Genomic DNA, 20,399 nt, shown 5'->3' with positions numbered 1-20,399 from the left:
CGGGCAGTACTACTTAGAATAACGGCTTAAAGGGAGCTTGTTAGCACATCTCCCTCCCCATGGCAAAGGTTGAATCTGACATATGTGTTAATTTTTTTCCAAATAAATCAGTGTATTCTAGTTTTCAGATTTTTGGTATTGCTTCCCAGCAATCATCTTTTTTCTTAAGTCGGTGATTGCGAAAATGCTTTAATGTTCTTTGAATTCAGTTCTAAGTGAGACAGACTTCCTGCAGCTGTGTTTGATTTCAAGTAAGGCTTTTTTTTATTTGGTAGCTTTTCCTTTTCTAAAGAAATCTTTCCAATGTATCACTTGCTTTTACAGTATGTACTCCTATTAGAGGCAGCGAGCACAGATATTGAAAATGGCACAGTATAGTGTCACAGGTGGTAACATAGCGTGTGGTGGGTCTGGCCTCTTGATGTGGTGTGTTTTGGAGCCAAGTGACAGTAAGTTTTTATTTCAAAGTAGAGCTTGACACAAGTAATGAGGTATAGCAGGCTAGGAGGCACAGTTCTTCACCACCACCTCCTTCCTTTTGCAAGTTGCACTGGGCTCTGTCACTTCCCCAGTCACCAATTAACTTTTTCCTTCTGAGGCTAACTGCTATCACGGTTACCTGCTTGCTGCTTATGCAAGTCAAGGTGATTGTAACACTCCATCTCTTTCCCAAACCCTCAAACAAAAGGCAGACCTCCAAAAATAACTACAGTAGCCAAAGGCAGGTCTAGTCAGAGAAAAGTAGGATGCTAGTGCTTCCCCCTGTAGCTTATTTATGTGCTTATATCACCTATTGTATTCACATAAGAGGTGCTGTGCTGTTTTGTCCAAGGCCTCACAGAAGGCTGTAGTTTACTTTTCTTCAGCATGGCTTATTTTTTAAAATACTTGTTCTTATGAAGAATGCTACTGTACCTGTGAATGCTGTCTTTTCTCTTGTGTGTGTATGTAAATGTGTGCATGTTCTTAAGATCTTTTGGCTTTAAAAGTTCTGCTTATTTCATTCTAAACAAGATTGAAGGGACAGTTCAGTTATTTGTTCTCCTTGGTTATTTTCTAGGTTGTTTAAAACTCTCTTGGATCCCCCTTTTGCTGCCAGCTCTGCTTTTCAGCCCTGCATTTAGCTGGTGTGACTGAGAGGCTTTTTAGTCTAGCTATAGCTATTCTGGTCATCCTTGAACTGTGTTGTCTTGCTGCTCTCCTTTGCATGTGGCTGCGTGCAGCCGCATGTACATTTGTTTCCTTCTGGTGAGCTGCTAGGTGTATATGGGAGACTGTATTTGTGGAAGATTCCAGTTTTTCTGGAGTTCTGCTACTATTTGTGATTACCAGACTACTTATGCCTCATCCTTTTTCCATTGGACTTGCCTCCTTGACTGGCTGTATGTGAAGAGGGCAGAAAAATTAAGGTGGTCACTCCACAGCACAACAGTGGAAGAATTAATTGGCTGCATGCAAGTATTTCATGGAAACCTTTTCCATATCTCCCTGTGAAGAAAATGAGAGGGTTGAGATAAAACCATGTTAATAAACAGATCTATGATAACAGTTTCTGCTGCAGTTCTTATCTGTAGACCTTCCTTCATAATCTCTTTCACCACTAAGTTCTTAAGTAAGTGTAGTAAGTTGTTACGCACACTTGCTAATCTCTCCGTTATCTATCTTATATTGCAACAGAATTTTGCTTCTGTTTGTCTTCTGCACCTAAGTTGTTCTACTACTTGACAGCTTGTGCCAAGGAGCTCATTCAAGCAGTGGCTTTGATGCTTCAAACTTCAGCCATTCTGTGATTCAAACAGTGCTCTTCGGAGAACCAACAACATGCTTTATTTTGAAACAAATCTTAAACCAGTAATTCAACACAAAAGCAGGCTGATATGGCAACATGCTGTACCCCCCGACTTGAGAGTTTGAGTGTGTGCCTTCCCCCAAAAGAATGTTCTCATTCCTTGTTGTGTGCTCCAGCAGCTTATGTAGGCCTTCTTCCAATACCCATTAAGCTTCTCTGTTTAGGTAGTTTTAGCTCACAAAAGCAGTGGAAAACACTTCTAACAAAACAACAAGGCCATCATCTGCCATGTCGGTCAGCTAGGTCATCTGAGGAGTGACAGAGCCTGCCTTAGAGAATAGATAGGACTATGGAAAGGTATTTGCAGGCAAAGGTGGTAGAATAGGAAAAGGTAACCAGATTGGCTCAGTTACTTCTCTGGAGACTCCTGACAGACTGCAGCTCTGAGCCTACCCAGCCAGCAGTGCTGGGGTTAAACCCTTTTCTCCTGAGTGAATTACTGTTAGTGTCTACCAGTAAGTAGCACCCTGACTTTGGGTGATTGTGAAAACACCATATGTAAGTCTGGCAACACATGATTCAGTGCCTGCATGCAACTGATCATTTGGGTTCTCCCGTGAGTTTCATGAGATTGTTTAAAACCAGATCTGCTTACGTAGGAAAGTTTGTTTTCAATAAGGTAGAGCAGGTACAATTGCACCTGAGATCTCTGCATCCTCTCAGTCATTTATTCCTCAGAGGTGGGAAACATCTTCTACAATAGCCATTTCAGGTAGCAGGGAATGAAGAAGCACAAAGCCTGCATTATTGCTGTTGCTTCTGTGTGGTAAGATAATTATAGGGGCTCTTGCACCTGGAAGCAGCTGGGCACTTGGAGCGTGTTGTGCCGCATTAGTGTGCTGTGAGTGGAAGAATCCCCTTACAAAATGATCCTGACAGAAGAAACACAATATTCTTAAAGCTGTGTTTTCGTACGTGGCATACCTCCTTGTTGGTTGGAGCTGCTCCTGTTAAGCTGGTGTTACGTGCAGATTCAAGTATCTTGGCTCGAATGAGGACACCAAGAAGTGTGTTTAATTGTCCATAACTAACGTGGTAAAAAATAGAGGAAAAGTTTTAGTATCACTTGTTTTGTCTAAAGCTGGGTTGGAACTGTTCAGTCATTTCCTGCAGTGCTGGGAGGCCTGGCAGTGGGTTGGCTGGTTTGCCACATATTCATAAGGCCACAGAAGAGTATATGTTGCCAAGGGAGCTAGTGTGTATGAAAGTTTATTATTCAGTTTTCCCTCCTTCATGCTCTTTCTTTAGTTCTGCTGTCGCTTAGGCTGAATCCACTGCTGAGTGCATAATACAGTAATCGTGAATCTCTGAGTTCATAATTTCCAGGAGGAGAGGCAAAAGAATTTCCTCTTCTAGGATCAGTCACTTCAAACAAGTTTGTGAGATGGATGGGTCCTTTCCAAACATTGGAAAAATGGTTGTTTATACTGGCATAGATCTGTTTGGCCCACTCTTTTCCCAGAGCAGTCAGGTGTGATTGGCAGAATGTGAAGGTCTTGGGTGATGTGACTTAATTTTTTTAGCAAGATTCACAAGAGTTTGTTTAGTAGTGTCTTAGGCTGACAAAGGTTTTGGTGAGCTTAGGTAAAGTTAGTTGGAAGACATGTCAAGAGAATGCATACCTTTTCTGCGTAAGAGTGTTAGGCATAGTGGCTGGAAACAAGTAGATCCCCTTGGTTTGTAACTTTGATTTATGGATGTTGCACTACAGCAAGTTACCTGGTTTCAGGTGTCTTGTGATACTGCACTGAGTTAAACTGTTTTGTTTCAGATTTTGTTGTTGGGAAATAACTGGATGCTCCAATTAAGTAACCGTATGGGGAAGAGCTGATGAAACTAAGCTGCTGTTTGTTAGCAGTTGAAGAGCAGTTCTGTGTAAGGCACAAAGGTTCAGAGCAGTTAAAGCCAAGAGGTGCATGTGTAGGCAAGTGTAGTTGTAAATTTTGGATGTTAAAAGCATACATTTAACCCCCCCCAAAAAAAAAAAAAAAACCCCTGACAAAGATACAGGCTGTACTAGGTGATGTTTGCATTAGAGTTATGTGAATCTGCTGCAGATCATATAGTACTTAATTTTTAATAAGTAGTATTGGTTGTATCCATGGGGAATATTACAGCTCTACAAGATTCATGTAACAAATACAGCAGATTCACTTCTTGAAAGTACCTGGGGTGTTCCTTCTCTGGTGGCTCATGAATCTGTTCTGAATGGTGCTCTTCATTTCTTATCCTACTGCCTACTTGGAGTGGAGTGGGGAGTGAACAGGGCACTTAGGAAGTCTGTGCCACAAGTCAATGAGAGGAGACAGTAAGTCAAGCAAGAAGTCCCCTACATGCCTTTCACTGGCTATGCTATGAGCATAATTCCTGTCCTCTCTTGTGACCTTTAGTTTGAATGAAGGTTTTCTTATTTTCTGACAGAAGAAGGTCAGAGGAGGAAGAGAAATAGTGTAAGAGTAGCATATTAGACTGCAAACTGAAGTCTTGGATAGTCTGTCAGGGCAGCAGAAGTTTTGGACCCACTATTTTGAGCTCTGGATATCCCAGATTTTTGATGTTTAACTTTGAGAAGAGAGTGGGGAGGGGAAGTAATACATGGTAAAGTTTGAAGTGCAAATGCCAGTGTAATGGTAAAAACTGTAGGAACAAGGTTTTTAGGTGTGATACAAGATGGATGGCATAATCTCCAGGTGCCAGGTATGTAAGTGAACCCTTTCCACAAAGCTTTTTGAAATTGGAATACAGCCTGACAGAGGGGAACTCTACCCTACCTCCAGGTGTATGCAGGTACCTATTTAAAGCTCTCCTCTAAAGAGACAATGAAGTATCACTTCGCAGATTGTAACTTCTTGTTCTTGAAATGGTCACCTCCAGACTTTATCACTATGGTTTCAAGTATCAACTCCTTGCTTCTTGTTCCCTTTCTTCTTAAAAAAAGTGAATGCCTTCAGCATTCAGATCCTTTGGCACTATATTAATAGAGGTGCACCCTTGTGTTGGTTTTCCTATCTCCTCCCTCCTTTTGTAGTCTTCCCAACTTTGTGCCTGTAAGACAACTGTTCAGTAAATCAATATTACTGTATTGCTGAGCTAATAAGCCTACTGTAGTAGGGAAGAAGTAGGCTGAGATAAAAACCCAGATGGTTCATTGTGAGTTGAAGCTAGCAAGCCTTTGATGTAGCTGAACTGATGCTCTGCATTTGGTTTGGGTGTCTTTGCACTGAGCTTCCTAGTGTGTCTGAAATGCTTACCTGATCTTTTCTCTGTTATCTGTAGCACCCTGTTGGCTAGAATGATGGAAAATTGTCTATGCAGAGCTTCTGCTGTTACACCCTTCCTACTAGGAAGCTGCTCACAGTGAAAACAGTGACTCCCAAGCATGTCAGGAGCCCTCAGATCTTATAAGATCGTGAATAGGATATTGTTCTCCAACTTCAAAGATGTATTTTTCCTATGTCTGTTCTGTGATCATGTACTACTACCACATAAACATGCAAAGTATCAGGAAATCACTTTTGTCAGTGACTGTAACTGTCTGGCAAGCCTCCGATGTGCAGTATGAGTGTATGTCAGAAAGACATTAAGACACAAATTCTGATAGAAGAAATTGTTTGCCATTGCATTAGTGTTGGTATTAAGTAAACCGCCCATTGGCTGGGAACAAGCTGTTTTTAAGCATTTTACGAATGTCTTGGAATTGGGCAAAAGCCCCAATTAATGAAACAGTTGGAAAAAATTGTGCAAGGTTAGTATGCTTGTGCATTTGATGGGTTTTTGCCTATGGTTTAAAAGATGTTAAGTTGCCTGAAACATTCATGTGCTCACTGATACATCAGTAACATTCAGTGAAACAGTTCGGTTAGAATTGCCTTTTGCTCAGTATAGTACTGACCCTGGAGAGGTTTGAGAAAATGTCTGTGTACCTGATCATTAAAGTCTGTTGCTGTCATAGAGAAAGAGGAGGAGGAAAAATGCAGTTCAGTGTTCCACCTATGTATTAAAGTATTAAATTTGAAGTATAAAAGTTTTATGTTAATGTATTTCCACATTAGTATTGGAAAAGAGTGTTGCCTGAAATAATTGGGGAGACATTGTTTCACTTCCTACCTTATTTTCAAGATCTTTCAGTCTTGAAGTCTGTGTAAGAGATTGCACTTTCATTTTGATATTTTGGCAAAGTTTGGTTTTTAGGAATGCATAAGAGAATTTTAAACTGCATTACAGCTTAGGCAGCATGTCTTTGTAAATCACTGTGGCTGCTTTAATGAGGAGTTAACTAGCCTCTGTTTTCTGATGGGATATTTCTAACTTTCAAGGTGGAATACTTACACTTGCAGCTATTTTTCTTCAGCCTAGCTTTGATTTATACAAATGCTAATTATAGGGCTTTGAATCTGTGTATATACATACTTTCACAAGGTCATACACATTTTTAATGAACTGGCTTTAATGTTGCTTACATATTTCTAGCTTGTTACATTGACAGATCACTGTCTTCTAAACATTTCATTAATGAGTTCAAAAAGGGGGAAAAAAAAAAAAAGCAATACTTGTGTATAGCTGAGTTTTAGTTTTGTCTCCTAAAATTTTACCTCCGTTGTCTTGGCAGGCATCAGAAGGTGTCACCTTCATTGGACCTGACGCACATGCCATTCAAGCTATGGGAGACAAGATTGAAAGCAAATTGTTAGCCAAGAATGCAAAGGTCAATACAATCCCTGGCTTTGATGGAGTAGTCAAGGTGAGAAATCATTTAATTACTGTCTGCCCACTGTAGGAAGAGTGTTGAAATCGAAGTACACTATTGAAGGTCTGATGCAGAGTGTAATTACAATTTCAACTTCTTTTTCAGTAAGATGTAATTAAAAATGGGGTACAGGTTTTTTACTAGCAAGAGAGTTTTGGAGAAGAAAAGGAAGTCCTTCATAGTAAATGATGTAAAGGACTGTTTCTGTGAAATCTCCAAAAATGTTTTGCTTTATAACATGAGGACAGGTAAATGTGTGAAGTATCAGCTGTGGCTTCGACCATCTGCACATCTCTGCATTTCTCAGTTTGTCTTGTTGGTCAGGATTTTGACAGCCTAAATTAACAGTGAAGTTTGTTATATTGTTTGAAGTTTCCATTTTATGGTCTGTGCTGATCGTGTAGATTTCAGTGTGTTCCAAAACTTGGGGTGAGGGTGGGGAGAAGTTGGTAGGTCTTTGTTGAAATCTGCAGCTCGTGTTCTTCCTGGTGTTTTAGAAGGAATGATTTTCAGTAGTTTTCCAAAGATATTTTTGTTATTTCTTCATATTTTTAAGGTGAAATAAAGTATGTTTTGATTTTTGTTTTTCTTTTCTGCTATAGTGATTAAGGATTGGGCTCTTAAAAGCTTTGCCATGTGCCTTTATGTATTGTCTGTGTTAATGTAGGTAAATAAGCTTTTTTCCTTTTATTTTACCTTTGTTGCATGCACCTAAAACTGGTGTATTATAAACAGTTGGCCTCCTGGATTGAAAATTTTTATGCTTGACACCTCAAGTTAGACTTTGTTTTAAAAATAAAATTTAAGTAAAACTTGGAGTTGTGTGTTTGTTTCAGCAACTCTCTAATGTAGGGAAGGGAAAACTTTTCAGGTTTTATTTATGACAATTGATATTGACCTCTGGTTACATAAATCTTATTTACATGATGAAATAGGAAATTCAAGATAATTGGGAACAACTGAATACATTGATGGAATACAGACTCTTTTAAGAAGTAACTTATAGCGGGGTGATGGTGTTCAGTGTTGTGTCAGCTAAGTTGGATTTTAAACTCTGTTAGGAGGGAAGAAATCCCAAATCAAACTGAATGGGAAAGGCAAATAGAGTGCAAAGGGGCTAAGCCTCCACAAAATTATTTGTTCTGATGAGGATGCCTGGAAAACTTAGCTAGTAAGAGACAGAAAGACCAGAGACTCCATAGACACTGCCAGTGTTGTTTTCAACAGAAAAGGGAGATGAAAATACTAGGTTAACCAGTGCTTTGGTTTCCACTTCTAGGAAATAAAACTTCTATTAATTGGCATTCTCATCTTTGCTGTGGATCTAAATATGTGCCTGTGTTTGTTTTTTCTCTGATCTCTTTCCTGTGATAATGTCTTTTGCTTGATGAATACCTGAATACCTAAGTAATTAAGTCATACGGGATGCCTGATCTTTGGTTAGAGCTTGATGTGCTATTTTGCCAATGCAGACTAAGATAGGAAGGCCAAAGCTGTATGACAATCAGAAGAGCAACACACAATGAATTGAAGACTCTGTAGGATTTCTGCCATTCTGTGGGAAACCTGTTTGGTCACAGAGTTATGAAGCTTTCAAAATCTGAGGGCTCTTTCTGTTGAGAAATGAAATTTCTCAAGGTCCTAGGAAGGTGTTAAGTGTCTGCTTGATATTTGAGTTGATTACAGGTGGGTTCATCTTTATAGTGGAATCTTAATAAAGCTGGAAGAAAACTGCATTTGTGCCTCTGACAATGTCAGAAGTTAAGAAAGATCAGTTGCACATACTCTTTGTGGATGAATAGTTAAAAGTGCACATAGAGTAACAAATTCTAGTGCTTCATTATTCAACTCAGGGCTGCACTTAAAATCTTTGTTACTTGAAGAGTTGTCTTCATACAGCACTTCTTAAATAGTGCTAGAGACACTTAGGTCCTTCATGAATAAAGGGTGTTTTAGCCCTATTATTTGTATTGCTTAGTACTTACACATAGTAGATGCTGGAGTTGCTAAGTTTTTGTAATAACATATTGGAGAAGCTGCATGCAGGAAAAATCCCAGTGAGTAGAAATAAAATTAGAAATTTAAGAGAAGGAAGCCCTTGAACAGTACACTTAAGGACCTGAAGACAATGACCTGAGGACAATGCTTGGCATAAGACACAACTAACTCTTCTCATTGGAGAACACTAGCAAATATGAAACTGAGAATGGAAAGACATGGAGTGAGAGTGGAGAGGGTAGTTAGTTTGGCAAAGAGTAATTTTCTCTTCCTCCGTGGTTCAGTTTGAGTTGGCTGGGGTGAAAGTTGTTCCCTCTGCACAGGCAAGAATCCTGAGTGTAGTGCTGTCAGCTGGAGAGCCAACAAAAGCATTCAAATGTAGGTAATTTCAAAATCTGTAACTACAATTAGCTTCCTAAAACCTGATTGGTAGAGATGGTGGTGAATAGTCTTAATCAAAAGAATTGATGTTAATCCACATGAGTAATGGCTATACTAAATTTATTGCTGAGAAGATGTAATGTCTGTAAATAAGTAAAGAGGAATGAGTGACAATAGGAAAATGAAGGTTGAGTAATGAGTACAAGGAGATGTCATGGTGAAAAACTGGCAAAGGAATGGCAAGGGAAGAAAGATTTTTATGTTGTTTCACCATGTATGGCCAGTTTGGTTTCATGACTGGTAGAACACAGCTGAATGGAGATCCAGAAGATTAATGTCTCTGGGTGTCTATTTAATTTCAGTGATGTCAATAGACACATTGGGAGTTTTCAGCAAGGCTATGAATTTACTATATTAAAGTTTTGGGTATCTGGCTGTGTTTTTGCATTGGGGTATTGACATTGATATTAAATGATCACTGCATTAGTGGAGAGGCTGTTGAAGTCTAGGCATGAACTGGAGGTTCTCTAAGCCCAACACCCTCAGCCATGAAAACTGTTATGTAGTGTTTTTATAATTGATACAATGTTTTACAGCTCCATGAGTCTCTTAAAAAGCTTTATTTTGGCATTCCTCTACATCAGAATAGTTTTGCTTTTTTGTCTCCACCTGCTGGTACCTGTCAGAGGGGCATGTACATGAATTAGGTTAGAAATGCTTATGCTAAATGAGTATTTTATGTCTTAATGAAATCAGCCGTTTATAAAAGCACTATGACATCATTTTATAACTCTTATGATTTTTATAAACTTCTACCATTACTTGAGCATTTTTATTTGTACAATAAAAGGTGGTGCTGAAATTATATATTTCTTTACAATCTCCGGTTTATTTTGGGAAAACGGTAGTGTAGCTCATGTGTTTTTGGAGGAAACAGCAGTAAATAATTGAGGACTTTTGCTTTTTTAAAAAAATAATTTAAAATGCTTTTAGTACCAGTGTGACTTTGTATATTTTGCACATAGGGATTTGTGTGTTATGCAGTGTCACAGCATTCAGTTTTTTGCCCCCCCCCCCATAGCAAATGTTCTTTGCACTATAAATCTAAAATAACTGTCTGAACTTTGAGTCCTCAAACTATTTATGTAATCTGCACTGCAAGTAAAATTCATGGTACCGAAACATACTTTCTTAGGGAAAAAGATCAAAAGACTTTACCAGAGATTTCAGTATTGGTTGTTTATTCATTTTTTTTGTTTATTAGCTTTTCTCTTTAAAGCAGGGCATATTTTTGTTTCGCATTTCAGAAATGCTCTTTGAAGGCTAAAGAATTTGTGTGCATTAATTTATTTTTTGTTTCTTAAGAGTTTTGGGTTCTAATATCTTAGAACTGTAAAAACCAGATGTTGAAACAGTGTAAATTAATAACTAAACTGGGCGGATGACTTCGGTCTGTTCAAGCCAGAACTGAGACAATTAGTGCTGCTGATACGATGCTGCTTATTACTCAAAGTTGTATGCGTGTGTAAAAATACAGTGGCAGTAAAAAGTTCCCCGATAATGATTTGCAGCTTGTCTTCCTGTGGACTGCAGTGTCTCAGTTAGCCACTTGTTTGCAGGTAACTAAGTGAGAAAAAAATTATCCTGTTTGCTTCCTGCCTCTTAATTCTATTTTGCAAATATATGAGTAAATTTGCAAAAGAAAAGAAATGTAAAAGTTTCCTTCTCGAGTATAATTGTGTCTCTTCATCAGTCATCACTCTCCCTGCATTTTGTTCAAGAGGCTCTAATTGTCTGCATTTGGCAGGTTTAACACTTCCTGACAGAGAGGCTATTAAGGGGAAGTATTCTCGCATAACTGTCACAGGCAGGAACAAAGAACCTTCAAACTCAATGTGTGGAAACCACTAACATTCTTAAATGACCCTTTTCATGCATTTTATCCTTTAAGCTAAAATTTGGAGAGTGCAGGGTCATGGAAAGCAACAAGGTGTAATAAAACAGTAAACCCAGATTCTTCTTTTTTTTTTTTTGGGTGGAGGTTTTTTGCTAGATTTATCTCTTGACTTAAAAACAATTGTTATTTGGAAAAATCTCATTAACAGATGTGACTGGAGTAAAAAGACTTAAAACTGATGTTGATTTCAGGACTGCTTTGAACTTAACAAGCACCGATTTGTGGAGCAGACTAGCTAATGAAAGGAAATTAAATTTTCTGACAACTTCCCCTGCCAGCCCCCTTATTCTTCATGGGGCTGTTACTAGGTACTGAAGACTTTTAAAGAGGATTTTGTTTTATTATCGGACATAAATGAACCAGGTATGAACATTTCTTATGTATTTTTTTTAATGTTCTGACCTGGGTGCTTTTAAAACAGATTGCCTTGAAAGCTTTAAAAATATCAGGTTTCAGTTTAATGTTCATAAGTCAGCCCCTATAGTTTCAGACACACTTAGCAGCTGGTGGTTTCCAGACATTACTGCCTTCCATACAAATTTTTTAATGCATGTCATGGAATAGTATAAATATTAACAAATTTGGATGGAAGCTTCAAACTTAACCTGCACCACTGTAATTAACCCTTTTTCTTTCTAGTATTGTATAGTGGAAATGCACTGTTATCAGTAGAAGAAGCCAGAATTAAAGAGAAGTGATTTGCCTATTAAAAAGTAAGCAGTTCAAGTACTTTGGGTTTTATTCTCTGGATTTCCTTCTACTTTTTTCTGTACCAGGCTGTAGTAGTATGAGTCAGCTGAAGCAAGAGGTGATACCAACCAAAGGATTTTTCTAATTGTCATATGCTAGTAATGTGTGGGCTCTTAAACAGAAACAAATATGTGAATCTTGTCATTTCGGATACAGCTTAAAACGATGCATTTAAGGTTTAGAATGAAAAACTTAAAAATGAAATGCTTGTGTTTTCTCCTCAGTAGACAAAACCCATTCGTCTTTACAGAAGTTCTGCAAGGGTTTTTTTCTGTGGACCTGCATCACTCCCTAACAATAGAGAATCAACTCCCCCTACTGACAACAACCAGGAAAACACAAGAAATACCTGTGAGGACAGAAGCAAGCTGGCAATGGACAAACTTTAACGATCTGATTTATGGTCCATTATTGATTGTAAACTTCTAAATTCTAGCATTAAATTCTTACAACTGCAGAAAATAATTCTGCGATCCTGGTTGTGTTTCCTGTCAGCTGATTCCTTGTTGCTTTGAGTTTCTCAGTATACTAATGATGAGGTAGAATTTACATTCCACTTATGGTATTAATTTTACATTCCTCTGGCTGAAAAGGGTCAGAAGGTTGTAAAATCAAACATTAAATGAATCAGAGGAGACAGTAGTGCAATATATGACTGCCCTCAGGACACAGTGCAATGGCTGATGGGATTAACGTTGGGTCTCATTTCCTGCTTTTACAGGATGCAGATGAAGCTGTCAGAATTGCAAGGGAAATTGGTAAGTTCTTAAATTAGCTATGGTGGGATTTGTGTGCCTCTCAGCAGACATGGTTGACTAAATTGAATGTGTAATAAGTAATCCCTGTAGAACAAATAATGCTTTAATAGTTTTTAAGTTCCTTGTTGCCTATAGGGCTGGAAGAATCCAGGCGTTAATGCCTTGTCTCTTAAACTGTCACATTTTAACATTACAAACTGGACTTTACAGAACAAGTGCAGCTATGATTTTGTGGAATGTGTGTAATATGCACTAATGAGTAGCTTGCTAAAGGAGATACTTCAAAGTATATCTGTAATTGGACATGATAGTTAGAAGTTAGGCACGGTGCATTTATCTTTATGTGGAGGCTGCCACCAGTGATGTTATGATCTTCATTCTTCATCACTGTGTGGACTGCAATTACTTGAATGTCATCCAGAGCACCAGCCTTTCTTCTGTTCTTTCTGGAATAAAGTCACTATTTGGCTTCTGAATATCTTATAGAATGGTTAAAAGAGCAACCAGCAAACTGTCTGGGACTCATTTTGATGAAGGTTAAGTGTTATATGTGTTTAATGAGTTTTGGCTTTTATTTACTAAAGCTTAGTATTAGGGAAAATATTAAACCATATGCTTGAAATTTCACATGTTCTTAAGTGCTTTCTAAAAGAAGAATCTAGTAAGAGACTTCTCTTGTTTTTTCTTTTTATGGTTTTCTTTTTCTTCTTTTTCTTTCCAATTTTTATTTTAAGAGACAGTAGCCATGATAAGCTGTTTAAGTTCATCACAGGTACCTAATTGAAAGGATATATCCGCATTTGAAGCTTCTTTTACTGATCTAACTTCAAATACATCTTGCCTGTGTCAAAAGCTATGGTTGAGCCTTGTGCGACAAATAGAAACTGGGACTTGCATTGCTGCAGATCACTTTCCATCAGTGTAGTATCTTTCCACTTTAAGTCTGGGTTTTTACCCTGTGTTGGTTAACTACCCTGAAACCCCTCAGTGTAGGAGTGGCTTGGCTGACTTTTAGGCTAACACAATTCAAATAAGTGTTTCTGTGGGTTACTCTTTATGTCCCTGTTGGGAAGTCATGTGGTTACTGATCACTGTCATGGGAGCAGAGACAAAAGGAAGAGGTTATCAATCAAATTGGAATATTTGTGGGAGAACTGTAACTAAAATTGGTTTAATCCTTAAAAAAAGGCATATTGTAATGGCTCTATTTCAGTTCAGTTTCAATAGTCTGTCTTGATCTTGTTTTTTTTTTTTTTTTAAGACTTTCTACAAATATTTTTAAAGCAGTACTGATTAATGTAAGTTGGAAGGCATTCAGTGGCTTCCTAGACACTTTTTAAAATGCATTCTTGCTTACTTTTGAGTTCTTCTGGTCTTCTGTTGACTGTTTCCTTCCTTTTGATATCAGTAGCACTTTGGAGGCAGTCTTATATCCGTGTATATTAAAGTCAATTACAGACAGCTAGGTGGTGCTTTATTTAGATGGCGAATTCTTAAACTGTTTTGATACAAAAAAGGCTTGTACTATGATGCCATGTAATGAAAAGAAAATGTACTTTCTAGCTTTTTCCCCACCCATGTTTTGCCCAGTTGACCAGTTTGGTTAAGCTTTTGTCTAATCATGACCGCTGATCAGAATAAACCCCAAAGATCTGTAATTTTAAAGGATCGAAAATAGGATTAAATTAAAGTCTCTTATATGTAAGAGATGTACTCTTACAATATAAGACTCATATATAAGGTATTTGATATGCAATTGAATACTTTCAATTTACTTTAAGTTTCAGTTATCCTGAGCCTCAGTCTTACAAGAATGCTTAAGTAATTTTATATATAGATAAAAAATTACTTAATATACTGCATATATATAAAAATCATTGTGGGTCAGCACTTGAAACTCTAAAATAGTGTAATACAATGTTCTCTTGCTTCCTGCATTTTTTCCTGTGGCTCCCAGCTATGTTCTGCCCAAAGATCCAGTAGAAGTGGAGCATGGCAGTTCAGGCTAGAGGTACTTCCTTTACCCGTTTCAGTAACTGTTATGGGTACAAACTTTGTAAGTGTGGAAGTTAAACATACCTTTTGCTCATCATTTGAGATGTGCTTTCCCAAGTTGTAAAGGGAAAATGGGACAGAGATATAAGGCTAAACCAGGAATTGGAAGTTCAGGTGCAAATTTCTATATAGGCTTCTTTCTTTAGTCTCCTCTCTATTTGTCTGTGTGGCTGTTCTTCTCTTGTGATCCTTTCTATAGTGCTTAATCATATTGACTCTTTTTCCATGTTACTTTTAAGTCTGCTGGTTTCCTGATTTCTGAAGCATCGATGAAACTACAGAAAGTTTTACTCTTCAGTTTGAAAGGACTGAACAAAGCTCAGGCAGTTAAACTAAATGAAAGTCTATACAAAACTCAAGAGGTGAATAACAGTTTTGTCATGTTTCACTTGTGACATGGGTTTAGTTAATATTAGCTTTTCAATGATGAATATTGAGAAGAATCTGGTATTTCCACATCCTGTATCACTCAAACCGATAACGTGCAATGCATTTTGTGGTCTACTACCTGCAACTCTGTAAAACCAGTTAAATGTCATCTAAAACCTTCGTGGCGAAGAGTGGGAACTTAACAGCTGTGGGACACAAAAAGTTTCTTTACTCCTTTTACCATTCAGATTCTCAGAATAGTAACCACCCTGGAAACAAAGCAGTCCTAACGTAATAGTACCTATTTAACAGCAAAAGTATGCCTGCTGATCTTCAAATTTGACAGCTTTTTACTTTCTCACCTTTTAAGATCTATTTAGACCCATCCTTCACATGTGTCACAAGAATGTAAAGCTATAGAACAAGAGAGGTTTACAGTTCATATTCTTACATGAAATTTTAATTTAGTGTAAACTGACATCAAATTTAAGGGAAGAACAGAAAACCTAACACCTACTTAAAAATGTGCCTGCTTTGTGAGACTCTTCATTGCTGTTGTTGTGGGTCCTTGTAAATGCTATTACAAATTGTTTGCATCCCACTCCCTTCCCACAACTAATCCAGCCAATTTATGTGAGCGTACTTAAGCAATTTTGATTGCTGCTGAATAATGCAAAAGTGGTTAAAAGAATGATGAGTAATGTATCCTGATCCCAGCGTCCTGTACCCAGTGTGTACACAAAACTTAGGTTCTACAAAGCTTTCCTTGTCTTAGTGCACATAAGGCTGTGGTATTGGCTGAAGAACTGCTGTTTAGCTTAGTTCAGTGCCCCAGAGAGCAAATACTATGTAAAGGCATATTTGAGCAAAATTTCAAGTGTGCTTATCTTCAGGGGAATGGTTAATAGTCATCCTAACTTGAAGTCCGTTGTAAAGAATATACATACAGAAAGCTGTATAGATATTTTCAAAACAGGCCTCTGATTTTTTCAGTTTTTAATTTTTTAAGTATATTGTGTCTCTGGAATCTTTGCCTTGCATACAAGTGTGGTCAACATGTCATCAATATACATAAAATATGTGTGTGTGTGGGAAGCAAAGTTGTCCTACTCTTGGTGAGTGATACGAGTAACCCATGCATCCTATCTGATAATTTAGCCATTTGAGTTGTGATATATGAACTTGTATATTCTGTAGCATATAGACTCACCAAGGCTCACTGCCAACATGCTTATTTTGCTGTTGAAATGAAAGAACAGTAAATTAGAGCTAGACTCTGCTTACAGAATTAAAATAAGTGACCCATTCAAGAGACTGATATTGTTAGACTGAAATTGTTAGCATAATTGATGATGGGGTTTTTTTTTCAAATACATGTAACACTCAATGAGATAGATCAGGTGATGGAAATTGCCATAGTGGATTTGCCATAATAAGGCTTAAAACAATGCCTATTTCAGAATTTCGGACTTGTGGCCTCTTGAGTTCGAGAGAGTCTCCAGCTGGTGATAGTGTTTCCAGAGGTGTAAGTTCACTAGTGTTATCCAGCTAAATCTCGTGTCTTGCATGAAAATCATGTAAGATGTGCTTTTTGGTTTGTTTCAAAACAGCCAGTGGCTTGTCTAGGAGTCTGGCAGTTGCCAGGGATCTGGAAAAGCAACCACATCATAGATAAATTCTACTTGTGTACATACTGCATACACTGTATTTCTTGAAAATGTGTTTGATGTAACTGTTGAATGCAGTCTAGAGTTATTTTAACCATGCCTTTTTATTTCTGGGATTTGTAGAGGCCTTGGAATTGATTAGTGTAGTTCTGGATCAAACCCACTGTTACTCTGTGACTTGTCCCATACCCTTCTGTGGACATCAGTGGATATTCCATGGGAAGGTGTAAGAGAGACTGTAGCAAGCTTATTTGCATGGCTCTGTTTGGTCTTACACTTATACCTAGTAACTAGAGGTTAAACTCTAAAGAATGAAGATTTACAGCCTTTTGGTCATCCTTGCCTGTAGGAACTTGATTTGTGCTCTACATGTGCTTATCTCTTACCTTTTACACCTTTCTGCCACGTGAATGGTTGAATGGTCTGTAGCATGGTGTTTCACAGTCTAACAACATGTTATCTTGGAAATGGTTTTATTGATTTTTACTTTTTTCCATTTTATTATTTTGCTGTTACTTTGTTAATTTAATGTTCTCTTGTACTATTGCTGCTTTCCTACCTTCCAGTCAACATTACTGGTTTATTCTTATATCATGGCTCTTTAAGCAAAAGGTTTTCCAGAACTTAGTGGTTTTAATTATCTTCTCCTGAGCCTCTTTTCAGTTCACTGAACTTTCAGGGAGAGGAAGCGGGCATACTGTGTCGCTGTCACTAGTCACAGAGCAAGAGTAGATCCACATTACAAAAAGAAACTGTAAACATATGATAGCAGACTTCACCATTTCTACTGGGAACCATATTAAAATGTCCCTTTCTGACCCCAGATCAAAGCTTTTTATAGAATATATTTTCAGGCTGTGAGGACTGATGGACTCTTCTTGCCAGATAATATTGTCCGAACTTGGCTTAATGTTATGATTTCAAACAAACCAAAACCTGGAAGAATTTTCTGTTACTCTACAAAAACCTTTAGATCCTGAATTTTTAATTTTCTGTGCATCACTGATATGACAAAGATAGTTTTAAGAAGTTGCTTCGAATTAAAATACCATAATGTAAACAGTCATTACTGAATTGGCTTTTAAACTGCATACTTTGTTACTGTACTTTTCTACTTTGCCCATATTAAGGTCTCTTGTTCTGAAAGTAAAATATTACCAGTTATGCACAATGCTGTCAGATTTATACTGCCAGCTTTTTCTTATGACTTGTCAGTACAGACACAATTTTTTTTATTGTTAAAAAATAAAAGTGTAAAAGTCTGTTTTCTGTGATATCATTACCTAGTATCTAAGCAGCAGAACTCTCGAGGTGCTGCTATTAAAAATGTACCAGAAATCTTGATAAAATACAGGTTTGCTTACTGAATCTCTTGTCTAATAGTTTATCATTTACAGTAATAATTTATTGACTAATATTTTATGATGATCTTATTTTTGGTAATTATTTTTTTTAATTTCGTCACAGCTATAGCTTATTTTGGCAGAAACAAATGAACAAAATTTTGTTCCTGAAGAAATATGAATTTGAAAAGGTCAAATGCTTTTATTCATAAATCACTTTGTTACTTGGGAATAATTCATTTTGGTATAAATAAATGGAGAAGACAACCTTTCCTGGCTTCAGGAATCACAGCACTGACAGCTAAGTCTTGAAAAGAAAAATTTCTCCTCTCCTTTGAAACAAAGTGTTTTAATAAGCGAAGTTATTGTCTACTGGCATTATTGGACATGTGGTCAGTTGTCATGTTCCTCTGACCAACTGAACAAAGTTTGAACTTCTGTCTAATTGTTCCCCGCTGTTAGGCTACCCTGTCATGATCAAGGCCTCAGCAGGTGGTGGTGGGAAAGGCATGAGAATCGCTTGGGATGATGAAGAGACCAGGTGAGATGCTGTCCAAAAGCTTGCCTTGATGAGTGCTGCAGTTACAGAAGTCCCATTAAGCCACTGTGAGCTGACAGTTGAGCAGATATGAAAGAGAAATTGGGTGTTATTTGATTTTCCCCCTTTCGTATAGTGAACAGTAACTTTGCATGTGTCTAAAGATAATTTTTGCATAAATCTTACAAAACACGGTCCATTAATTTGAGTTAAAATCCCAACATTCACAACTGCCTTTAATCAATGAAAACTGTAAGTTTAGATTGTAAATAACATTTTGCTATATGTCTTTCAGAATGCTGATTTATTAATTGTTGCTGTGTTACATAGAATATTTATTGGCCCTGATTCTTCAACATTAATGCATGCTTTTAGTTCTGTTAAAGTTGATTATTTATGTGTAGAAACAGGGTGTTTTCAGAATATGTTCAAATAAATTGCATATTTCTGTGTTTAAAATACTTGCCTTGGCAAACTATTGTGCTTTTGCCTGTTTGGAACAATGTTTGTTTAAACACATCCATTTTCACGTCTTTTAATGGTTATCTGAATCTTGAACACTTCATGACACTTGTTACGAGTCAAAGTTTTGCAATCCGTTCGCTGCTAATACTCTGGCAGTGAGGAGCCTGGTTTCAGCCCTATGTGCCACTGACGTTATAGAAAAATGTGTTCTGTTTTTTTTTTTTTTAAAGAATTGTAACAAAAAGCCTGTTTGATCCAAAATTAGGTAACCACCTAAATGTTTTCCTTTCAACGTGGAGATAGCAGCACATATGCTGGAATCAACTCAAAGTGCAGCTCAGATTTTCATTAGTTTAGTTACCTGCAAGATTTCCCATTCATGGTGTTTTGTTTTGTTTGTTTGTTTGTTTGTTTTGTTTTTTTTTGAGTTCCTTGTTACATTTTTGTCAAAACTTAAAAATTGGACAAAACCAATGAATTGCTAGCAATTAAATTTTAGATTTAAAGAAAGCATGGTGGGTTTTATTGTACCTTGCTATCTCTAGTTCATTTATATTCAAGTCTAAATGGGAAAATAAGGTTTTGTGCATTAGAATGAAGATTTAGAATAACCTTTTTTACAAGAATTCTTTGTTTCCACTGCTTTAGAATCCAAAACTACTGCCTTGATCTTGTTCAGGCAGCAATTGTGGCTGTTGGACTTAAAAGGAAGGCATTCATTTCTTATTTTGCTCAGAAAGGAGCAAAGGAGCTTGATTAAAGTAACTTCAAAAATTGAAAACTGAATCTGAAATTATGGTTACTGATTTGTTTCGGAGAAGAATTGTGGTTACTGTGTAGAAAGTCAGCTGATGATGGAGCTGATAGGTAACAAAAGAAAGTAGCTAGGGATGCTCTCTTTTTTGTACATTTGCATACAAAATTGGTTTAGTGATACTACTTTGACCAAGTGATATTTAGTGATACTAGTTTGAGATGCTTCCCTTGCTTACTGAAAGCTTTTAAAGTACCATTCAGCTCATTATTTGCCCGTGGTGTGCTCCTAATAATTCTTTCAGATAGTTATGCAAGCCTTATCTTTACAGTATACTTTTATAGAGTAATATCTAAAAGGTGCTAAGAGAAAGAACACCTGGAGTCAAATTGACACTAGTTACTGCTCCTATATGAAGGAGAAATGCTGATTTTTCACATTTACAGGTAGACAGCAATGAAGGCCAAATTATGTTGGCAAAATACTTGTTGCAGGAAGATTAAAGTGAGATTAAGAGAACTGAAGATAGAAACAGATCTACTTTGCATGTACATGTGAAGTACAGAATTTGGATTTCTCATACAGTCTGTCTTGAAGAAATATGTATGAGCCTGTAAAAGATTTCTTGTAGTATCCATTAATGGTATTATGGAATTAAGATTGTTCCTTTTTGTGTCTGAAGAACATAATGTTTTGAAAATGACTCAACTTGCTACTGACAAAACAATTATCTGTAGTTTTAATATTGTGTAAATAAGTTGAACTCAT

At 37.2% G+C, this 20,399-nt stretch overlaps 1 protein-coding gene across 3 annotated transcripts in view; it reads left to right on the top strand.

Moving 5' to 3' along the window:
- Positions 1-20,399, top strand: part of PCCA (propionyl-CoA carboxylase subunit alpha) — a 275,758-nt gene that overhangs the window by 66,065 nt on the left and 189,294 nt on the right. For 2 of the 3 annotated variants that reach the window (XM_061349291.1, XM_061349290.1), the window contains exons 7-9: positions 6,459-6,590; positions 12,404-12,440; positions 18,337-18,415. In XM_061349291.1, the coding sequence (XP_061205275.1) occupies positions 6,459-6,590; positions 12,404-12,440; positions 18,337-18,415 (248 nt within the window). The remainder of the gene's footprint in view (positions 1-6,458; positions 6,591-12,403; positions 12,441-18,336; positions 18,416-20,399) is intronic. The other variant, XM_061349292.1, reaches the window with a different exon arrangement.

The sequence above is a fragment of the Neopsephotus bourkii genome, unplaced genomic scaffold, assembly GCF_033783945.1.
Source record: "Neopsephotus bourkii isolate Nb327-2 ecotype Australia unplaced genomic scaffold, CSIRO-AGI_Nbou_v1 NB_398, whole genome shotgun sequence".
Lineage (NCBI taxonomy): Eukaryota > Metazoa > Chordata > Aves > Psittaciformes > Psittacidae > Neopsephotus > Neopsephotus bourkii.
The sequence above is the reverse complement of the archived record's forward strand: the minus strand, read 5'-3'. Positions and strand labels throughout refer to the sequence as shown.